Here is a 22,487-nt window from a genome sequence, read left to right on the forward strand (position 1 = left end):
AACACATATTTAACTAATTATAGTTATCGGTTTAATTTTATACATATAACATGTGTTTGGTAGGATGATATAGAAAAGGTGTAAAAGGAAAAGAAACACTTTTCTTGTTTAGTTGCATCAAAAGATGAAATTAAATAAGTAGAAGTAAGAATCACTTTCATTCTTATTATTCGTTACCAAATGGTGAGAAATGATGAAAACAAGTTTTTTTTTTTTTTCTTTTCTGGTGACTTTTTATTGTAGTTAATTTTAATTATTTATGTATTGATATATTAATTATATTTTGTTAAATTATTTTCCAAATTAATTTGTTTATTTCTTATATTTTGAAATTCATTTTTTGATTGCATCAAAAAATGAAATCTTTTTTCTTTTTAAATACTTATTCTCTTTTTTAATATTTATATTTTTACTTATATTTTTATTCTTTCTAATTTCCTCTAACCAAACATCCCTATTAAAAGATAAATATGATGTTTTGCACATTCAACTTAGATTAAAAAAGAAGAAGATAAATTTACAATAATTATTAGTCATCTACAACAATTCATGTTTTATGCAATTATAAATTATTTAATAGAATAGGTATATTTATTATAGATGATTAATAATTGTTATAGATTTATAATCACTATCCAAAAAAAAAAATTCACATATTAAATTTTTGATGTATTGAAAATTGATCATTTTTTCACATATACTTAATAAAATACAACTAAAATTGATATGGAAGGGGGTCAAACTAAATATGAAACAACATTGTATTCATATAATTTCCTCAAATTTAATTTTGTAACTTAATTAAGATATATGTCACTACTGTATATAATTATTTGAGTGGAAATCATGTCGATATATATAGGCATAGTCAGAGTCATGTTTAATATAATTAGATGATGAATAAATTCTCCAAGTTTGAGCATGAGAACTAAACTTTTTAACTCTTTCTTTTACTTCTTTTCGCCGAAGGTTTTTCTTTTATAAAAACAGTTTTTCTATCTTTGGATAAAAATAAGACTGTTTATAATTCATCTTCTCATATCTTATTTAGACGGTCTTTCTATCTTTAGATAAAAATAAGACTGTCTATAGTTCGTCTTCTCATATCTTGATCTTGTTTATGGATTGGATCTTGCTGTAAGTGTAATAAATTCTCTACCCCATAACCATATCCAAATTGCTTTCATTTTGAGCATGCAACAATCCTCATGTAATCTCCCATTTGTCAGAAAATTGTCAAAATCCCATTTCCTTAATATATCATCAAACTCATCTTATCTTAGCTTAAACACAACAGATTATAAACCAAACCATTGAAATTAAACTTTCTAAGATTATTTGTATTTGTTTGTTTGTTTGTAACATCAAATAACCATGGACCTAAAACACCCCACCACCAAAATCCCAAACCCTGAAAATGAAACCCCACCTCATCATTCCAAATCATTAACCAAAATATCATCATTTTCAAACGGAAATACCCACCACCAACATCCTCCGCCGCACACGGCGGCGATATATAAAGAATGCCTTAAAAACCATGCCGCCGGTATAGGCGGCCACGCTTTAGACGGCTGCGGTGAGTTCATGCCTTCCACATCATCACTCACATGTGCTGCATGTGGGTGTCACCGGAACTTCCACCGCCGTGAACCCACCACCATCGCCACCATTAGAACAACCCACTTGATAGATTTCCACCGGCCCTCCCCATCTCCGCCGTCACCATCGCCACCACCACCAACAAACCTTCTTCTGTCACTAACCACGGCAGCAGAGCATCCAAACCATGCGGTGGCGACGCCGGGGACTCCAGTGGCGATCAAGATTAGTGGCAGCAGGAATAAGAGGTTTAGGACAAAATTTAGTCAAGAACAAAAAGAAAAAATGATGGGTTTTGCTGAAAAAATAGGATGGAAAATGCAAAGAAATGATGATAAAATGGTTTTGGATTTTTGTAATAGTATTGGAATAAGAAGGGGTATTTTTAAAGTATGGATGCATAATAATAAAAACACTTTTGGTACTAAAAAAGATACCACAACTACCACCACCAACGCCGCCACAACCACCGTCACTGCCGCCGTTGCCGCAGATTTAGGACGTAGTAATGATAGTAGTCATGATCAAGAAACTGCAAGTGGTGCTACTGCTAACGGGTCGTCATCTTCATCTTGAGATGGATATATCTTCTTTTAACTTTTTTATTTTGTTTTATTTGTTGTTGTTATGATACTAATTAACCCAGTTTAGGGTGAATGGAATAAAACCCACTATTGAAGATTTTATTCATGGTCAAATTAATATGTTTTTTTTCTTTGAGGTGTGATTAATTAGTTGTTGGTAGTTATTTTTGTAAATTATTAGTTGTTATTAGTTTCTCTTAATGTTTTGCTAAACGAAACTTCGTTAAGTTGTATTACACTTAGCATAAAATTCAGGAGTGAGGTTTTAATATGAAAATGTATAATCTTTTTATGCACGTTAAGTAAATTTCTAAAGACTTTGTTTAACATTTTATATGTAAAAAATACTAAGATAGGAGACTTGTAACATTGGATTCATTTAGTCAAAGTTAATGATTAATGTGTGTTATACTATTTTAGCTCATTATGATAAGAAATTACTAGTTTAAATTAACTACTAGTATAAACCATGTATTAAGTTTTGTAATTTGAATCATATATTAACTTTATTTGGGATTAATCTAGCCGGAAGAAATCGTTGAATTTTTTTTTTTTTTGGGGGGGACTTGTTCAAAGTTGGAAAGGTCAAAGTCAAAGTAAACAATTATGTGTTCTTGATGCATTAATGGTGGTTTTGGTACTATTTGCAGAGAAGTAATGATCAACACCAACAAACTTTCCTGGCTAAAGATTAATAATCATATTGGTAGGATGACCGTATGAAAAATGAAAAATGGTAGTTTGGCATATAATTAGAGTACCTTTTGAGATTAACCCTAATCTTTTTCGTCCCTTTCTCTAATCATTACTTGTTTTATATATTTAATTCAGTATTCCATATGTGGAAAGTTGTTTAGGTTATGCGTTTATCTTATTTCTAGCAACACCTAATTCGATTTTCCAGTTCCGATATTGCCCTCGCAGAATCTAGTTGTATTTCGATTGCTTCATTCTTTGTATTTAGATGGCAAGTAAACTTAGCAAGACATCTCAAATTCAAGTCTATAGGGATGATGATGATGATAGGTTTTCTAATTTTTACTTATAATGATTTGGGTGAGTTTTCTCCTTTAATCTTTACGTCATAACGTTTTCGGTTTACATTTAAGATTTATTTTGTTAAGAATTATTTAACACGAACTCAGATAAAATAATATATTCTAGACTCTTTCAACATTTGCAACAACTCACACATTTTTTTCTTAGTTTTAAAACAATTAGATATTAAATATAAAGAAAATTCTTTCAAATTAATAAACAATTTCATTTATTATGTTATGATTTTTGTGACCATAGAGCATATAATTATTACTTGGTAAAATAGCTTTAGGCTTTAAGCATCCAGTATAATCTTCATGTATTTTGTTATGTAACTTCCAAGTTCTAACCTATCGTTAGTCTTATACAATAAAAATCTACAATTTTAATGTTAGAAAAATAAAATCTATTATAAAGCTTTCAGATAAGGATAATGATAAATTAACCTAATTGGTGTGCTTAAAGTTGTGCCTAATTGTAGGATGATGAGATGTGGAAAAATCAGGGGGCAATATTAGGAAAGAGAATTAGTGCATTCCACATGTCAACTTCTTAAGGTTTTAGACATATCTTTAAACACATCAATTAGGTTGATTAATCATTTTCTTTCTGATAAATATGGAATTACTCTGTCAAAACTTATTATCATTCATAATATCAAACTATCAATAATGGATAATCATAGTTACCTGCATGATTGGATAATGCTTAGGTCTTAGATATTTTGGGTCAAAAGTCGAGGGTTAGTTTTGGTATATGCAAGAAAATTAAAATTGAATTGATGTGACATGAGTAAATTATATAATATTATCTTCTAATCTGAACTTTAAAGGCAAGTAGTGTAGGACTTGTGCTCATCATCTTATTTAGGGCTAAATATTTAATTAGCATGGATATTTGTACCTTTGACACCTTTCCTCTTTTGGTTGGATGGTGTGGGAGGCAAGATTTCTCTTTTTATTTTATTTAATTTCTTTATTAAATTAACTTGAATTTGGGAATTATTTAAGATACAATTAGATCTAATCCAAACATTTGTATTCATAGATAATTTGATAAAATTAATATATTTTGTTATCTATTTGGAAACTACCAATGAGGTGTATGGCATTTCAAACGACACGATATATCATATGATATTAATTGTTCATTTATTCACTAAAGGGGTATATATGAGTGTACAATCCTTTTTTTTTTTTTTTGTTCTAACAGCTTACTTTTAAATCTCATCATCAAATTAATGGTGTAATTTAACTCAACAGAAAAAAATGAAGTTGTAAGTCCCAAAATTTTTGAAGTGAAAAAGCAAAGACGGAGCCAGAATTTCCGGTTGTAATTTAATGATGATAAATGTACAATTTTGAAGCTAGATTTGTAATTGCGAGCCTGCGAGACACTGACATCTTTTGTTGTATACCGAGCCATTTTCATAATATATTATCAAAGCTAGATTTGCAATTACTCGCTCGTCAGTTCATCATTCATGGTATCTTTCTAATTAACATGATCATATATTACGGAGCATTAGAGATTAGAAGTGGCGCGGTTCATAAAAAGCTTTTGTAGCAGTGGGATATGGCTAGTCTATCAACGGAAACCATGGATGGTCGGTGGGGGCTAAGCGCCCCATCCCCTCCCCTAGCTCCGCCACTGGTGAAAGGCCTATAAGTATCAATCATGAAAGTATAAGGAAATTTAGACACCTGAATACTAGCCTAACTGGGGAAATAGTTGATGTCAAATGGTGCATGAGATTAGGGGTTTCCATTCAATTGCTTTTTTTTATATAACCTCCAATAATAAAACAAAGTTACGGAGGGGAAGGCGACCACCACGTAGTATTGTAGATCAGCCAATGATAATCGGTTGTCTAAACATATTTTTATTATTATGATCCGAGCAACAGTAACAAAAAGAAAACTCCAAAAAATTTCCTAAACATTCAGGGATTAAATAAAGGGAAATGATTAATCTTCCTAACTAAATCTTTTAAAATCTTTCTAACCATAAGATTATGACAAGTGATAAAATTAAGAGTTGAAATTAGAAAAGAAAGTTAATGAGATACACATATCATAATTTGAAGATCTTAAGGGGGGTGTTTGGTAGGATGGAATCATATAGAATGAACATGTAATAGAGAATGGAAATAGCGAGAAATAGAATGAGTATTTGGGAAAAAGAATGGATTCCGTTGTTTGGTACCCATAGAAAATGAATATATAAAAAAAAATTAAAATTTTAAATAATAATACATTTATTACATATAATATCTTTAAAACTTTTTATATTTTTTTCATTCTCACCAATTTTCTACAATTTGTAGAGAATGGAGAGAATGAAATTGATTCCCCTTTCTCCTTTCTCATTCCATTTCTTCGTTGCAAAAAAACAAGAGAAGTCCTTTCCATTCTCTTTCTCACATTTCCATTCCATCATACCAAACATCCCTTATGAGTACTTTTAGGATGATATTCAAGAGAATTAATACTTTTCTTTAAATAAAATATATATTTACTATTGATTTATCATACAAGTACGGAGTACTTATATTGACATTAACTTAGATAGATGACCTGACATTTTGTTAATTAGTAGTGACCAGACATTTTGTTTTGTCTATAATTTAATCAGTAGATCGATACAATAGCTTATTTTTAATAATGATAATTGCCCGATATTACATATTCTCATTTGACCGAAATAGTTTGTTGTTTTAACCGATTATGTTATAGCTACCATGGAATAGGCATTAAAAAAACATACCACAAACCCTCTCGAGTTTACAAAATTCAAACCCTCGTATTACTAGTGGAAATCTGGATAGATTAACTAACGAAGCGCGTAACCCGACCAGGGGGAAAAGTGTATCCCGACCACCCACTATTTGCGGCGACGTCGCCGCTAATAGTGGGTCCCAGGGTCACATCCGTCTGTAACGTTAGACTGTGTCACGTGGTGGTGGTCCCCACTATTTGCGGCGACGTCGCCGCTAATAGTGGGTCCCCCACTGGCAGATTTTTGATATTTTTTGGGTATATTTATATTAAGTATAACTAATTTTTAGTTATTATTAATTTAATTTTCATGTGCTACAGGAGCGGCTTCTTGATACCCACCAAAGACTTTCCCAAGTGTCCAATACCCCGTCTACGCAGACATATGTGGACGCTTTAGGGACACGATCGGGACATACTCGTGTGGTTGGGCGTGTGGTTAGGGGAACACGTGGACTGAATGTCCCCCTCCCAGAGGATATAGAACAACCCTTCCCAGCCCAGCAGTCACCGTCCTTTAACGTCAATGATATGTTCGCCCAGGGTAGCCCTTGGACCCAGTCATCATTCAAAGACGGACCTAGCACATCATCATCCCATGCTGGGCCTAGCACGTCACGGGCCCCCACACAGCGGTTGGGTAGTGATAGTGATAGTGATAGTGATAGTGATAGTGATAGTGATAGTGATAGTGATAGTGATTAGTTTTCCCTTTTTTTATTGTTTGTATTCATCGTTTAACTGAAGTGTGATTTCCTTTTGTAATCTTGATTTGCGTGAAATTTTCACTTGTATTTTTTATGTTTTTATACATTTGTTGATAAAAAAATAATTGGAATCAAATTTAGAAAAGTATTATAAAATCAATGTATGTACAACAGAATAAGAAATTGTTGATTAAAACTTGTTTTGCAACAACAACAACTTAAATACATAAAAAAATATATACAATAAAAAAAGTATACATACAAACAACCTATATAAAACATTGAACGAATTTAATCATTTATTACAATAGGAGGGCCTGGTGGTACTCTTGGCATGTTTGCGTACAACCAATTTTGATACGCATCTTCTTGATTTGCGTACGTTAATGCTAGTCGACGTGCATGATCGGTTGCGTGAAATTCCCATTCCGGATTCTTGTAGGCCATTGGGTAGTCGCCTGCTAATTTCACTGCAACAAAATGGGTTTCGTTGTTTATCAGAGCAATACTTATCGGTTGTTTGAATAACAGCTGATCTAAGCCGTGATGCATCGGAAATACTGTGCGGGGGTCACGTAGACTAACGCAGTTGACTATTATACCCAACTTATTGGCCAGGAGGATATGGAACCACACTTTACTCATCCAATGATGTATGGGCCGGCTTCGTCCATAATAAGATGTTCGCAGCGCTGACAACATTCGGTTGCCCTCTGTTTGCCCAAACATTTGCATGTACCCATCGAGGTCAGATTCAAACTCCGCGAGCATCTGCGTACGAACCCACTCTGCACCCATCTCCTCATCTAGCCCCAAAGCTACAGCGGTAGCTCGAAATCCACAGTTACCGTCTCCTTTGACATTTTGTGCGCCTACAACGTACGGCCTTAAGTACGATGGTATCTCACCTAGTACCCAATCGTAATTTTTGGAAAGACTGGCGTTATACGGTTCCGCAACATACCCAACCCAACTGGCCGATGACTGTGCCTCTGACTCTGGATCTGAAACCTGCGCCTGCCTTGATTCATATATGGGTGCATTTCTAGATTGTGTAGGTGGTGGCCCGAAGATGTCATCTACTAAGTTGGAATATGGTTGGTCATAGTTGAGCCAATGGTCTTGGGACGTATCGCCGAATCCATATAATTTTTGTGTCACATATGGTGTATCCCCGACCCCGTAGGATTGGGACGGGTCCCCGAAAGTATATATATCATCAAGACCTGGATATGGGTGCAGGTTTCCGAAAATGTCAGAGTTATCTTTGACCCATTCTGATTCAGGGTGCGATTGATCGTCGAACAATTTTCGGTTCGGGATAACGACAGGACTGGGACGCCTCGTACGTACTGTGTCTGGCGGGCTGCGCAGGTGGGGGTTTGTTCAAATCTGGCACCTTGTATTCCCTCGGTCGACTGGACTTGGATTTTCGTAGCCCAGGTGGGTTGGTGTTGAGATCCGGCACCTGGACCATTAGTAAGAATCAGTTTCCTTAACTGAGGTAGTTATGTAAACTCTATTTATTGAATAAGACAAATATTTTTTTAGATGTATTATGTATACCTTTGGCGGCTTTTGTTTCGAGCCGACTGGTCTTCCGCGTGTGGTCTTTTGAACAAGAGGATCTTTCACTTGTGTCTTACCAGGCTTAAAGATGTCTTTAATTTTTGACAACCAATGTTTCTTTTGGGCCTTGGGTTGCTGATCCAAGAAATTCGTAAGACCATCAACGACTTTATGGACATCGTCTTCTTCGTCTTCGTCTTCTACGCATGTCCACGGTGTTAAGTCAAGCTTTTTCCAAAACGGGTCTATGACATGAGGCTGTATACGAGTCCCTGCATTTTTTTGATATAAATAAGTGTACGAAATTATGTGCTTTTGATGAAAAAATACAAGTAATAAATCGTACTAACTGCGGTGCATGTACTCGGCAATCTTGCAGGCACATGGTAGCCCGCAACTGGACTGAACCTTGCACCCACATTTGTTAACATGTCTTTTAAGGACTTTGTCTAAGCGTACAATTTCATCAGCCATGATGTCCAAAGCTTTAAGTGAAACCTTTCCCAACAGGTCCTTCATAAAGTTGTAATTATGTTTCCCCTTCCGGGTCCCGTTGCTATACCCCAGTTGGCCCCTTATTTCTGCTTCTTGACTAATCAGGACAGAATCAACACATTGGAGGATTCTAGTAAATGTGCATTTCCCCCTCAATTCTTCCTTCAGTAAATGGTGCTCGGCCTCCACTCTGTTTGTGGTGTGGTTTTGGTAGTTGAGGTGTTCATCGACCCAACAGGACACAAAGTGCTCTCGGTATGGGGACAACCAATTATCGGTCAGGTACTTGTAGACGCTTGGAAAACCCGCAAGTTTTTCCTTTCTCCTTCTCATTTGACATAAACTCGTCAAAAGTCCGAGATTGATAGACTTTTTTCCACCAAACGTTAAGCCTGTCAATGTTAACATCTTTCTTCATCCGCAATGCCGGTTCGCAGTGCTTGATTATGTTTTGCCATATATGGTACCTACACAGCAGATGTTTCGCTTCCGGCATAACAACCTTCAAAGCTCTCATCAGGGCCAGCTCCCTGTCAGTAAGAACGACACGAACGACAGAGCTATCAGCAAGGGTGGACCGAAGACATCGTAAAACCCATTGATAATTTGCCTCCCGCTCGTTTACGATAAACGCATACGCTAAACTGAAGGTCTTCCCCGTTGAAGTCACGCCGACGATCTCAACTAGCGGCATGTTGTAGATGTTAGTTTTGTACGTGGAGTCTATTTCATTAACCCAGGGAAATGCGCGCCATAGGGTCATTGATGTTGGATGAATGAAAAACAGGTTCTCCAAGCGTCCATTTTTGTTATTTGTGGTGAACTGGTAAAAGTACCTTTTCTCTTGCAACAGTGAAAACATAACCTGCGATTAATGACCAAGATAGAGTAAATAAGTCAATTACAACAACGTAGTACAATAGAATATTTAATGTTTGTACCTGCATTGGAGTACGCCCTGCTTGCCCCGACCTTCTTCTCGCTTTTAGGAAGTTCGTAATGTCTCCTTTGCGAGTCAAGTTTCCTGGAAATTCAAGTTTGAGGTTTACCAGGATCTGATGTGGGTACAAACCGTGATCCGATTGGGTCCCCACAAATTCCTTTTCTTCATCCGTCATCCGTCTGGCGTATGCATTCCCTTGCAGATTGGTAGTTGGATCATGATTGTGTCTCCAATCCTTGACAGTTAACCTCCAACCACCATCACGCCCAGGGCGGCCTATTAAAGTGAAGGGACAACCTATCTTACTGGACCGTTTGGGTGGGCCAATTAACCTTGCATCGCGCGCTCCACCGTGGTGACATATAAGTGTCACTTTATTCACCACCTCTTTTGAGTTTTTGTTCGTCCGCCGTATAACTAAAACATAACCCAAATCCATTGCTGTTCTTTGAGCCCACTCCGTTAATTCTTCAAAGGAACCAAACACCTCATCAGTTTCAAAGTCCCCAGCTTCGCATTCATATTCACCGTCTGCATCAGGTTGCTCAAACACATTATCCGGCACTTCAATACATACGTTTTATGGGTCTGCCCAAATATCCTCCAAACTATCCATCTGAAACAATTCAAGTAAACATCAACCTCATTAACTATTAATGGTGTCCATACTCTATATATATATATATATATATTTACATCTATACTCAATATATATATATAAACAAAACGCTTGAAAAAGAAAGATACACAATACCATCAACTACAAATATTGTTAAAATATATATCTTGAAACGCTTGAAACAATACGCTTGAAAAAATATATATCTATACTCAAGAAATTTTTTTCAGAAACTTATATTGTTGCAATATAGTTCCGCAACATATATAGTATCTAAAAATGATGGGATGCCATCATTTTATCCTATCAAAGAATGATTCGGTATGGCAAATTTTCATTCCCAAGGTCGACACAGTATGACATGCATGACTGAAAGCTTGTGGTCGCTGAAAACGAGGTGCCACGTCACCGGCATTAGCGGCGACGTCGCCGCTAATGCCGGTGACGTGTCACCTCGTTTTCAGCGACCACAAGCTTTGTCAGTCATTTCTACAAACACATATATTTTATATTGAGAAAAAATAAATTTAAGGTTGTCTAGCATCCAAGTTTAGGTGTGAAACATCTCACATAATAATATTTTAGTATTTCTTGTTTAATGAATAAATACTTAGGCCTTATAAATTTTGTGGTTTAAAAAATTAGTATGTGAGTGTTCCACAACTAAGCTTAAATATCCGATAGACTTATGTCCTTGTATTACCATCCTCTTCTATCATTTATATTTTACTGTAAAAGAGACGGGTTTGTTTGTTGTCGACTAGAATGAACGCAATGCTCCTACAAAGACACATGTCAAAACAATGATTACTATAATTTATTTGTATTATTAATTAAATAAAAGGAAAAGGAAACTGGAGGAGGTGGGTCAAATGATTCCCTTTAACTAATATTCAATTTGGTTTCACAAAATTTAATATATTTATCTAAAGTTTTGTAATAAAAAGGAGAGCAATGATTTAAAGAAAAACTCCAAAAAATAATACAATATCCAAAATATTTTAGAGAAGATACCAAATGATCTATGTATCTAAAGAGTCCTTGATCAAAAAATCACATTTGGTTTTAATAGTACACATTATCCCCTTTTATTTTATTTGGCCCTTTGATTTATAATTTATTGATGCGTAAAGCAATGAATATTACTGTACTTTGCTATAAAATTAACAAATAATGTTAATAAATTTAAGGTTTTCAGTAAACTAAAACTGATTTAGGACTTAATAAACTTGATTAAAAATACTTAACTTATTAAATCAATAAAAAAAATGTTTGTTTTATTTACTTTTACTTTATAAATATTAAAAAACTGACTTAATCAATACAAACACTATTTATCTATTCAATCACTTGGTTAAAAAAAATAAACCCTAAGTGTATTAAATTTGTACTTAAATGTTTTAATGGATGATATTGAGTTTTTAATAAAGAAATTAAAAGTTGCAGACTTTAGGTGATAGAAGAAGAAGATGCTAAGGCCCTTCCTTATAGCTCTTCTAACCTCCGTTCGCAGCACTTCCGACGCATCCAAGCAAGAAGACGCCAGTAGCACCAGGCGCGTCTAGGTCGGCGTCTAGTGCTTTGTTCGGTTGTTAGACGCTAGGAGATGGTGCTTTGTGGGGCCCGTTTGAGTTTGAATGTTACACAACTAAAAAAAACGTTTTTTTTTAAAAGTAGCTACAGCTAGTTGCTCCCCCCGCTTCTTTTGAATTTTTTTTTTTTGTTTTCCTATTTAAACAATACCCCTCATTCACATTTTACCACTACTTCTTCACATTTTATTTCCATCTTCCAATGTCTTACTCAAAAACTACACTTTCTCTCAACATTTCATCAATCAAAATGCCTAGGAGAATCAACAAAAACCTTCCAAACCAAAACCAAAACCAAAACCAAAACCAAAACCAAAACACAAACCAAAACCAATACCAAAACACTCTCGATGCTGATTTTGATGCGTTTTTAGGTTTGGGATCTCTTCCAGTGGGATCTCCTTCGTCTATGGCGTCGTCTAATATGACGGGGACCTCTACCAGCTTTGGTTTGATGAACCAATCATTTTCGAACTTTTTAGGTTCGCCCTGATTAACGAACAGTTTCAGCAATTCATGTTACTGCAAAAATTTCATGAATATCAAGATGCGAGTCAATCCTACCAGAGGCCAGTAGGTGAGACGTCTTCTCAACCGACACGAACTAGTGTCGCCTCTGCAGAGGAAGAAGAAGTCGAAGAAGTTCCTGCACCACCCAAACGAGTGACAAAAAAAAGGGTTGTTGCAGCGGAGAAGGCGAAGTAGTCCATGGAGGAGGCGGTTTTGTTGTCTAAGGCGTAGACACATGCTTCACAGGACTCAATTGTTGGTATTAGCCAAGATGAGACAAATAGACAATGTTTTGGCGTAAAGTGATCGAATGGTTCAACGAGCCCCCCCCAGCGGGAGAGCGAAACAATAGTCAACTACAAGAGAAATGGAACAAGATCAAGAGTAATTGTAAGAAGTTTGGAGCAATCTTGAAGAAGATGCAAGAGCAGGGACATCAGAAAGGTGCAAATGAGAGACAAGTGTACAATGCCGCTCATCAGCAGTATTTGAAGGTTCATGGACTGCGCCGATTTCAGTATGAGGTGTGCTACGATGAGCTGAAAGATTGTCCCGCCTTTTGGTAAGAACATAGTGTTGCCAAACGAAACGTAGGTGATTATATTGATTTGGGATAGTCGAGTATGGACCCGGATGTGCGCGATAGACCGGTTGTTTGGAGATGACCCAATTCGGAGACCACTGGGTCGTAATGTTGTTTACTCTAAAATTGTTGTTTGTGTTTGTAGTAAGTTTAGATTTAACAAACTGTAAATTTTTTATTTAACTAAAGTTGGAAAAAAAAAGGTAAACTGGAATCAATATTTATATGGAGTTATTTTTCATATGTTTCATTCTTTAGTTTTCATATTGATTAATTTGTGATATTGGTCATAGGGATTTAATGGATTTAATATACTTGAATTTCAATTTTTTAGTTTTGATTAATATATTTTGAGATTACCCGTCCATTGGACGGGCTTGAGCACTATAATGTATATAAAGTTAGGGATGATACTCGCGCTTCGCTACAAATATGTGTTTTCGAATGTGATAGAAAATCGAAAAAGTTTTAGACCGCATGGAAATCAGATGTTGAAAAGCAAAAATGAAGACATGGTAAAAAATTGGAAGCATATTTGTAATAGATTAAAATTAAAGCTAGGGGTAGAGATAAATAACATCAAAAAAATTTAGATGATGAAATAATAAATAGTTAAAATTTAAGATTTATTAAATTTAATGGTAAACACTAGACAGTCCTCCAAAAGATAAGAATATATGGGATGGATAGTGAAAACTTGAAGAAAAATAAAAATATAAGCTAACATGTATGAAATATGACATAATTTTGTTGGATAGTTTCATTTCTTACTTAAAAAATGTAAGTAGTAAGAAATTGCTTAACCAAATGAGTAAAATAATTTATAAATGCTTAAATCTAAACGAGCATGGTACCCGCGCAAATGCGACGGTGATGGTAGTAACAGTGATGTGGTGGCATCGACGGATGGTGACGGCGGCGTCGACCGTTAGTGGCAGCAAATGAGTCAAGTTATGTAGGTATATGATATAAAGATATTTGATTTAAAAGAGTGGTAGATATATATTAGAAGATAATTGAATGATTGTGTAAGTTAATTAATTTAGGGTAAAATGGTAATTTTGCATGTCCCAAAATTGTTAACTTTTCAACACTTTAGGAGAGAGAGTGTTATTTCTTTTATATAACGAGCATGATACCCGCGCAATGCGGCAGCGGTGGTGTAGAAGACGGTCTAGTGGTGGCGGTGATGGTACTGTTGGTAGTGGTGGCGGTGATGGTACTGTTGGTAGTGGTGGCGGTGTCAAGTGGTGTAGGTTGATGTAATTGTGATAGTGAAAAGTTTTAGAAGATAAGGGTTTAAAATGTTAAGTATTAAAATAAGGGTTTATGGTGTAAATTAATTCATTAAGGGCAAAGTTGGTAATTTATAAAAAACTTTCCATAATGGGTTTTTATTAAGGGGCAATTTAGTAATTTCGTATGTGACATATGAGTAACTATTTCTATTTTGAGAGGGGTGCATAATTTTTATATAGGAGTATAGATATATACTCTCATTTTTTACTATTAAAGTAATTTTCTTTTTTTCTCCTTTTCATCCATATGAAGTTACAATAAATTTTCTCTTTTTCTTAAACACGCCCTCTTCATAGCTTATATATGTGCCCCTACAAACATAAGATGCCTTAAAGACTTTTCATGGAAAAACAGACACCACCTTATTTTTCACGCAAGTTAAACCTGCAGATTGATTGTTTAGAATAAATCTGAATATATAATCGGTTTTACAAATCTAATTGATAATATTAAAGGGGAAGGAAATATGAGGCTGTTAGGCACTTAAGTTAGATGAAAACTAAAAAACACTTCACATACCTTATTTTAAAACATAGAAATCATGGGGCTAAACATTTATTCAAAATATTAAAATATTAGTATGTGAGGGTTTTTTACCAAAGTTGGGTGCATAACAGCTTCATACTCACTTTTCTCTAATATTAATTATATGTGACGAAACATGTTGATCAGAGCTTGTAACCCAATCCTCTAATACACAGTTTTCTTTTTTTGTCGTAATATTAAAATTTAAGAAAATGATTAATATATCTAACTAAATAGCCTAAAAATTCTTTTAATTATAAGATACAAGTGGCAATCAAAAAATAAGATTTAGAAAAAAACTATTGAAATCCACATATCACAATTTTATGGTTTTAGGAGGATTTCTACCATCATATATCTTTTCCCTTAAATTTAATATGAAGTATTTAAAATCAAAAAACTTGGTTGGTTAGTTTGTAAAATATATAAATGAACTAACAACAAATATATACAATTACAAGTTTACAACACATTACCTAAAATACGACGATAAAAACACTAACATGCTATGCAAAAGAAACAAGGCTTGTTAGGACTGCTGGTCCGAGACCGGTCCTGCTATTTTGAAAGGTGAGACCCATCTAACTCCAAACCAAGACCAAGGTGACATTGCTAAACAAGTGGCTGGTCGTGATCCAGGTTGAGGCTAGGCTTGTGCATTTGGCAAGTGATCAGTTAGACATCAAGAACAAAGAAGCAAGAGACTAACGTAATGATGAACAGCGCATAGCCCCCATTGAAACTAGCAGAAAGTAAAAATGAAACTTCACTACCAACAATTGGTACAACTTTAAGCATTATATTTTGATATAATTTTCTATCTGAAGTTCTGAACCACCCCTCTCCAAGAAACCGCGTTCAATAAGTTAAAAAAGACACTTAACTACCAACAACAGGTCTAACTTTAAGCAATATATTGATACAACTTTCTATCTGAACCATCCCTTTCCAAGAAATCACGTTCAATAAGTGACTCAATCCGTTTCTTGATCTCAGCAGGGTTCGCCAAAAACCGAGCCTGCAACTGCTTTATAACCTCTGCAATAATATTATTATGGTCCAGCACCCTTCTGGCTTTCATTATTCGCACAATTGCAGCCTCAATTTGGGGCTTCCGGTCCTCCTCCACCCTCTGTCGTGTCTCGTGTTTCTCAGGTTCAGATTCCTTTTGTGCAATCACGGTTCCAATTTTCACCTTATAAAACTTGCTTGTGAACTTTTCATTAACAGAAAACACATCGTCTTCTCCAATGTCTTTAGTCATGGGTTCTTTCTTAAGGACATTCTTACCCTTAACACAAGCCAACGATTGCAGGCACCTTTTTAAGTCTAATGAAGGGATCTCTGTAGCCTGCTCAAGTTCTTTAAAGGTGAGATGATCAGTATCATTGAACAGCATCAAAACACACATCTGGTAAGTGGAAACGGTCAGCTCATGTTTTTGACCCTTCCCAAAATTTGCTTTCACATCAGCTGTTCCCATGTTTGTTTGCCAAGATAGCCTTCGACCTGAGTGGGCCCCTAGGTAATATGACTTGAATCTGTCACATAAAGACGTGAGCTCAGCCGGTAAATTGCATGACGTACTAGGTTGAGTTGGCCATGAACCAGTGGTCAGGACTTGGACAGCCAATGTAGGACCGGCTTCTAAATCGGCACCATGCTTCATATAGAACCCCGCAATTGTGTCCTTGGAGGTTTTCATGTCAGTAAACATACCCTCGAGTTTAGACGTGAATTGGTAGCCACACTCGGTTTTTAGCTTCAGAACGAGGCTCCTCTCTGCATCATCAGAACTATCTTTTCCCGATAAAAGCCTTTTTGCCAAATGCTGTTTGTAGTACTTCTCAAACACATCTTTCTCATGCAAATACCGAAACAATGTCATAACCTTATCAAGAACATCCTCCACATCCTCCTCACTGACTCCCTTTAGACCTTTTCTCAGTTTATCATCCACAAACAATGAGATGAATTCGGGAGATCGGGGGTTCAGATTAATGAAGAATTCAAATGATGAATTCAAAGCATTTTGGAATGTTTTATCGTTGCTGAATGCTAAAGCGATGATTTTATCATACTTGTCCTTTTTATCTAAGAGACATTGTACAAACTCCACTGGATCTTTCAACTTTTCTGGATCACTAACGAGATGCTTTCCAGTTTCCCGTAGATAAGAGGTCATAACTTCCCGTATAGTTGACAGACCGTTAGGAACACGATGAAACAAACTATAAATTCTATTTAAATCTTCATACTTGTCATCAACAAGCATGTTGACCAATCCTGAATCCATGTGGACCAATCGGGTTATGTGATTTGTGATCATCTCTTTCTCTACAACATTAGTTATCTTGACCTCACTTCTAGCATCCAAGTAATGTGACACTCTATCTATTTCTTCATTTAAACGCCTTTCTGCTTTCTGTAGATAATCCCCACATACACAACACTCAATAAACTCCTGCGACTCAACCCTATAGAACTCTCCAGATACTTCTAGAAAAGGTCTTTCGAAATTCTGTTGGTAAACAGACGGTCCTAAATCCATAAGCATTTTTATTATGTTTCTCATCAGCCCTCGGTTTATAACTTCACCCGTTCTTTCTTTATGTATGAGTTGAAGAAGAGTGTTTTGAAGACGGACCTGAATCCCGCTAAGATGTATGACCTTATCCCTCCAAAGATTCAGGCCAAGCTCGTGAACGGGTATCTTATGGCTACTGGGCACGTATGTTCTGTCCATGTACATTAATATGTCACGGATCATCTGCAGTGCTTTATTATGATCATCCCATCTATTGTTAAGTTCTTCCAAAAACATTCCACCGTTGGCATTCTCTATACAATTTGACATAGTCATCAGGTGCGAAGTCATGGTGGATACAAGTCCTACGTATAGCTTTTCCCCAAATTTGTGCAACACCATATTGTAGGCATTTCTATATCAATACATAAATATAATATCAGAAATCCAATATCTAAGCAAACACAGTGCCAAATTAGAAGTTAGCATATAACTAATTCCCCAAAGAGCCTTAACCCGGTTCAAAATTCGAGGTAACCATACAATCAAGAGGTTGTGGGTTCTAGTTCTACCGGGGTAAATATGTGGTGATGTCTATGAATATTCTCCTTTTAAAGATAAAATCTTCTGAATCTTGGGTCTAGGTAAGCTATGACAGGAAATGGCAACCAAATAGCTAGGGGACTGTTATGCCGACAACAACTTTTGGTTATACACAAAAAATACAAGTAGCAGAAACACAAAACTATTGTATATCGCCACAATGCGAATTTTCAATTATGTTGCATGATCTCACTAAAACACAATAACACCGGTGACTCAACAATAAACAAGCATAGAAAATGAACGCAAACGATTTACAGGGCAGGGTACCGCCATCTCCAACTGCCGCCGCAAAAACTATCCACAGTTGACGCATCACACAGGCACTGTTCTATACCCCTTTCGGATAACGAAACTACTTTTGCCCAATTAGGGAACTAAATTATGATTCCACACCCCATTTGAGCCATTAAAATCAATTATTTATTACTTATATATAACATTTATCAGTGTCAGTATATGCAAAACTAACTTGATTGTGCATACATAAAGCATCTATATATATATAACAACAATAGCAACTATAACAGGAAAAGTAAGGGAGAATATATAGAAGACATACCTATAAAGCTCCTCAAAGCTAAGGCCACTGGCATTATGATTATAGATTTCATTAATGGCATGTTGTAAAATCTTCCAAGTTTTATCAGCATACTTTGGATCCACCACTACTTTGTGCTTAAATGCCTCTATTTGAAAGTTCCTTTTTTTCTGATTATTACCACTACTATTACTAATATTCATTTTCTATATCTATATTTTTGCAAATATAACTTAAGGGATAACAATTAACAATATATAGATACAGGGTGTTACTTTGGTATATATTAATAATAAGGATGACTGGATGATTGGAAAGAAGTGGAGATTTGTTGTTTAGGGTTGATGAACAAGGGAAGAATAATGGGTAACAGCCATTCGAGGGCAAACACTCGTAAACCCTTTCCACCAACAAAGGAAAAGAAACAATGAAGGAAAGCTGCTAAACTTAAATCAATGGATTTCTTTTTTTTAATTGTGTTTTGGATTTGGATTTTTACTTACTACCAACTATTTAGTGGTTTTGTTGGACCAGACTCGGTATGATGTGATTGATGTTACAATTTTTTTTATCACTAAATTACCATCTGGTAAAAAATTACTTATGTTTATGTACAAAAAAGAATTGCCAATGTCAACCTATATCTAGAAACTACTACCTATACCATGGCATGGTCGAAGAAGCGAGATATAACATATGTGATGGCAATCTAATCTAATATCAGTGTTAGTTATTTTAATTAGTGTGTAACGTAAAATCAAAACATATGTATATTCTTCTTTTTAACTAAACGTTTGGAATTTTTATTAAAATTAAAGTCAAACTACAATATTAATCCCAGCCAACTAGCCAAACATAACTCTCTGGTTTGTAAAAACTTTAATATAGAATGACTGTACGAGCACAAAAAACATATCCAGATTTGTCGTTATATATATAAACTTAAAGAGAAATACATCAACAAATCAGAGTGGCGCAGCGGAAGCGTGGTGGGCCCATAACCCACAGGTCCCAGGATCGAAACCTGGCTCTGATATTCAGATGAAGGCTTCCCATTTATTTTTCTCCGTTTTTGTTTTTACTTTTTTGGCATTTTTAAGTGTATGATTATTTTGCCCAAATGTTAACATAAGGATCCACTTGAGCCTCCTACTAAAGCTACAGTTGGGCTTGATTTAATTTCATACGGGCCAGTGTCAAGTTGACAGTGAACCAATCAAATGAAGCTAAATACTCGTTCAAAACAAGCTTCTGGGTATTTGGTTTTGTAGGCCATGTTTGTAACTCAAAGTTTGCATTTTTCTTAGTATGAAATATGTGTGTTTAGGACTTTTGGATATCTCCAATGTTAAAAGACGTCCTTAGAAATCTATGAGCTGACACATCATATCCTAACAAATTCTTATACATTTTTAAAAATTCTTCAAATCCTATAATTTTATTTTCAACCATACAAACATCCTTACATATTCTTTTACCACCAACTAAAAACAAAAATATATTAGGTAAGGACAAGTAAGGGCATTTTTTAAAAAATCTTTAGTTTGAACAAACTTCAACGGCAAAAGATATTCAAAGTCACCTAAAAGCACTTAAAAACACCAAAAAACACCTCATTAAACATAACCTTACTTTAGCTAGAGATACCCAACTTTAGACACCATTACATTCATATGTAGGCATATTGTCCCCCCCTCTTCAAGTGTGAATGTGTGAACCTCAATCAGATGCAATTGAATATATATCTCTATACTCTTTTTATAAAAATCATTACACTCGTCATTTTTAGAAATAGTTACATACGAAATTATTAAATTATCCTAATAAACACCCACTATGAAAATAATTTTTATAAAATACCAAATTTAACCTTAATTAATTAATTTACAGCCTGAACCTTTATTTTAATAATTAACACTTTAAGCCTTATCTTTTAAAAATTCTCACTGTTACAATTACACCAACCTACACCACTTAACACCGACACCACCACCAATAGTACAATTACTGACACCACTAGACCGCCTCCCCTCCACCGCCGCCGCATTACACGGGTATCATGCTCGTACTATCCATATATGTACTATCCGTTTAAAAAAACAAAAAAAAAACGACATACTGAAAAGTTTGAAGATTAAGTATCAATCATGCATGTCTTATTTAGCCCAATATTGAGAATGGAAAATGATTAATCCTTCTAAATATTAATCTAAAATCTTCTAAAACCATTTGAATGTGACAAGTGAATTTTACTTAATCTTTTTTTTAATCGTATCTCTTGATTTTTCACATGTCACCATCCTATGATTTAGAAGAATTTTTAGTCTTATGTAATGGCGGCAGAGGTGGTGGCAGTGACGGGTGGTGGAGGCGAGCAACGATAGCGGTGGTGGTGACGATGGCGGCGGTGCGATCGCGATAAGTATTGTAGGTTATTGATGTAATTTGGTTTTAATGAAATGTTAAAACTTATAATATTAATATAGTATATAGATATATGTCTAAATCAATATAATTAAACACATCTTCCATAAGAAATAATACATCATTTTAAAAATTAGTTTAAAAATACTTTTAAAACTATAAGATGATAGACATGTAGATTTAACTAATTTTTTAAAATTGTATTCTTTAATTTTACCGCTTGTTATTAAAGAGAATTTTCATTTTTACACATATAAAATAGTGCCTTTTATATGAGAAAATGTGACAACCCATTTGGTTGTCGTTAATGAAAAAGATTTTTCCGTAACGTGTATACTATCATATTTTTTTATTGCATACTTTCGGTGCCTCTGTTTTGGCGACTCATAGGATTCCCTTCTCCCAAAATTTGCTCCAATTTTTTCTTGTCAAATTCATCTTTACTTGCAATTTTGTTTCAACCTTTTTACTTTATATTTCTGACCTTCCCTCCAACGGTCCAACCATAGTCACCTTAATTGATTGGTAGAGTTTAAGGAATCAATATTTAAACTTCGATTATAAAACTTGTCATAAAATAATCTACTATCAAATACTAGTATGTCCAACTTTTTATGTAAAAGACTCAACTCTGCTTTGAAAGAAAATCTCCCTGTGGTGTAAAAGACTTTAATAATCAGTTTTCCCCAGAAGCAAAATTTGAATCATTTTATGTTCGTAATTCATCATCTAATTAGCATCTTAATTCTTAATATATTTATCCATACAACTACACCACTTCATATATAAACCTTAGAAAATGATATTAGTTAGATATCTTTTTGTTCAACAAAAAAAAGGTGAAAAGATAATAGTAGCCATAACTTTTATATAAAGCAATTCTCGAACTTCTTTATCCCATACTAATGTAAGACGGGTTGTGACATATATGGATCTTAAATCATTTTTAATTTAAATTCCAAATAACAAATTTGGTGAAATACTTAGATTTTTTATATTAACTTTTCATTAAATGGTTTTTCTTTGACATCAATTCTTTCGGCATTTTACACTACTAGATGGGTGTCCGCGCGTTGTGACGACACCAACAAATTACAACATGTTCTATAATTATTGTTTAATTCAAATGCTATTTACAAAAGAGTTTCGCTGTATGTATGATGATAGTTTTGGGGGTTGAAATTTTTTAAGGGTATTTTAGTTTAATTGTGTATATGATATGTAAGTAAGTAAGTAACTCCCAATGCCGTCTTTCACGGGTTTTGGGTCCCAATACCGTCTTCGACAGTGTATGGGGGAGGTTGATATGTAGACAGCCTTACCCCTACCAAAGGTAGAGAGACTGCTTCCAGGTTCCACCATAAGTAGAAAAGGACCTCCAGCCTTGCTGGACACGAGGATTGAACCCATAGAAAACAGGGTTATATAGTCTTTTTAAGTAGGGGTCTAGTTTGTTTTATACGTATAAGGGATTAGGATTATAGATTTTTATTATAATTAAACATCTAACAAAATTATTTAAATTTATTTATTATAATTTTCTAACATC

General features: G+C 34.8%; 2 protein-coding genes and 1 non-coding gene across 3 annotated transcripts; 2 read left to right on the forward strand and 1 right to left on the reverse strand.

The window, feature by feature from the left end:
• Window positions 1-1,203: 1,203 nt before the first annotated feature.
• LOC122580052 (zinc-finger homeodomain protein 9-like) lies at window positions 1,204-2,286 on the forward strand. The gene has a single exon (XM_043752324.1). The coding sequence runs from the start codon at window positions 1,375-1,377 to the stop codon at window positions 2,176-2,178; it is 804 nt and encodes a 267-aa protein (XP_043608259.1). The 5' UTR covers window positions 1,204-1,374; the 3' UTR covers window positions 2,179-2,286.
• A 12,987-nt stretch (window positions 2,287-15,273) lies between these two features.
• LOC122609812 (cullin-3A-like) lies at window positions 15,274-18,980 on the reverse strand. The gene is made up of 2 exons (XM_043782753.1): window positions 18,536-18,980; window positions 15,274-17,785 (listed from the first exon to the last, which is right to left on the reverse strand). Exons 1-2 carry the CDS (start codon window positions 18,715-18,717, stop codon window positions 15,748-15,750), a joined length of 2,220 nt encoding a protein of 739 aa, XP_043638688.1. The 5' UTR covers window positions 18,718-18,980; the 3' UTR covers window positions 15,274-15,747.
• Window positions 18,981-19,478: 498 nt separating this feature from the next.
• On the forward strand, window positions 19,479-19,550 carry TRNAM-CAU. The gene has a single exon. It is a non-coding gene; the product is annotated as a tRNA-Met (tRNA).
• The last annotated feature ends 2,937 nt before the right edge of the window (window positions 19,551-22,487 follow it).

Source organism: Erigeron canadensis, chromosome 8 (assembly GCF_010389155.1).
Source record: "Erigeron canadensis isolate Cc75 chromosome 8, C_canadensis_v1, whole genome shotgun sequence".
In the NCBI taxonomy this organism is placed as follows: Eukaryota; Viridiplantae; Streptophyta; class Magnoliopsida; order Asterales; family Asteraceae; genus Erigeron; species Erigeron canadensis.

Bases quoted from the DNA above. Each gene is read 5' to 3' on its own strand.
- LOC122609812 (XM_043782753.1), bottom strand. From the start codon at position 18,717: ATGAATATTAGTAATAGTAGTGGTAATAATCAGAAAAAAAGGAACTTT. The intron at 17,786-18,535 runs GTATGTCTTCTA...GTATTGATATAG, and splicing joins AGCTTTGAGGAGCTTTATAG to AAATGCCTACAATATGGTGT.
- LOC122580052 (XM_043752324.1), top strand. From the start codon at position 1,375: ATGGACCTAAAACACCCCACCACCAAAATCCCAAACCCTGAAAATGAA.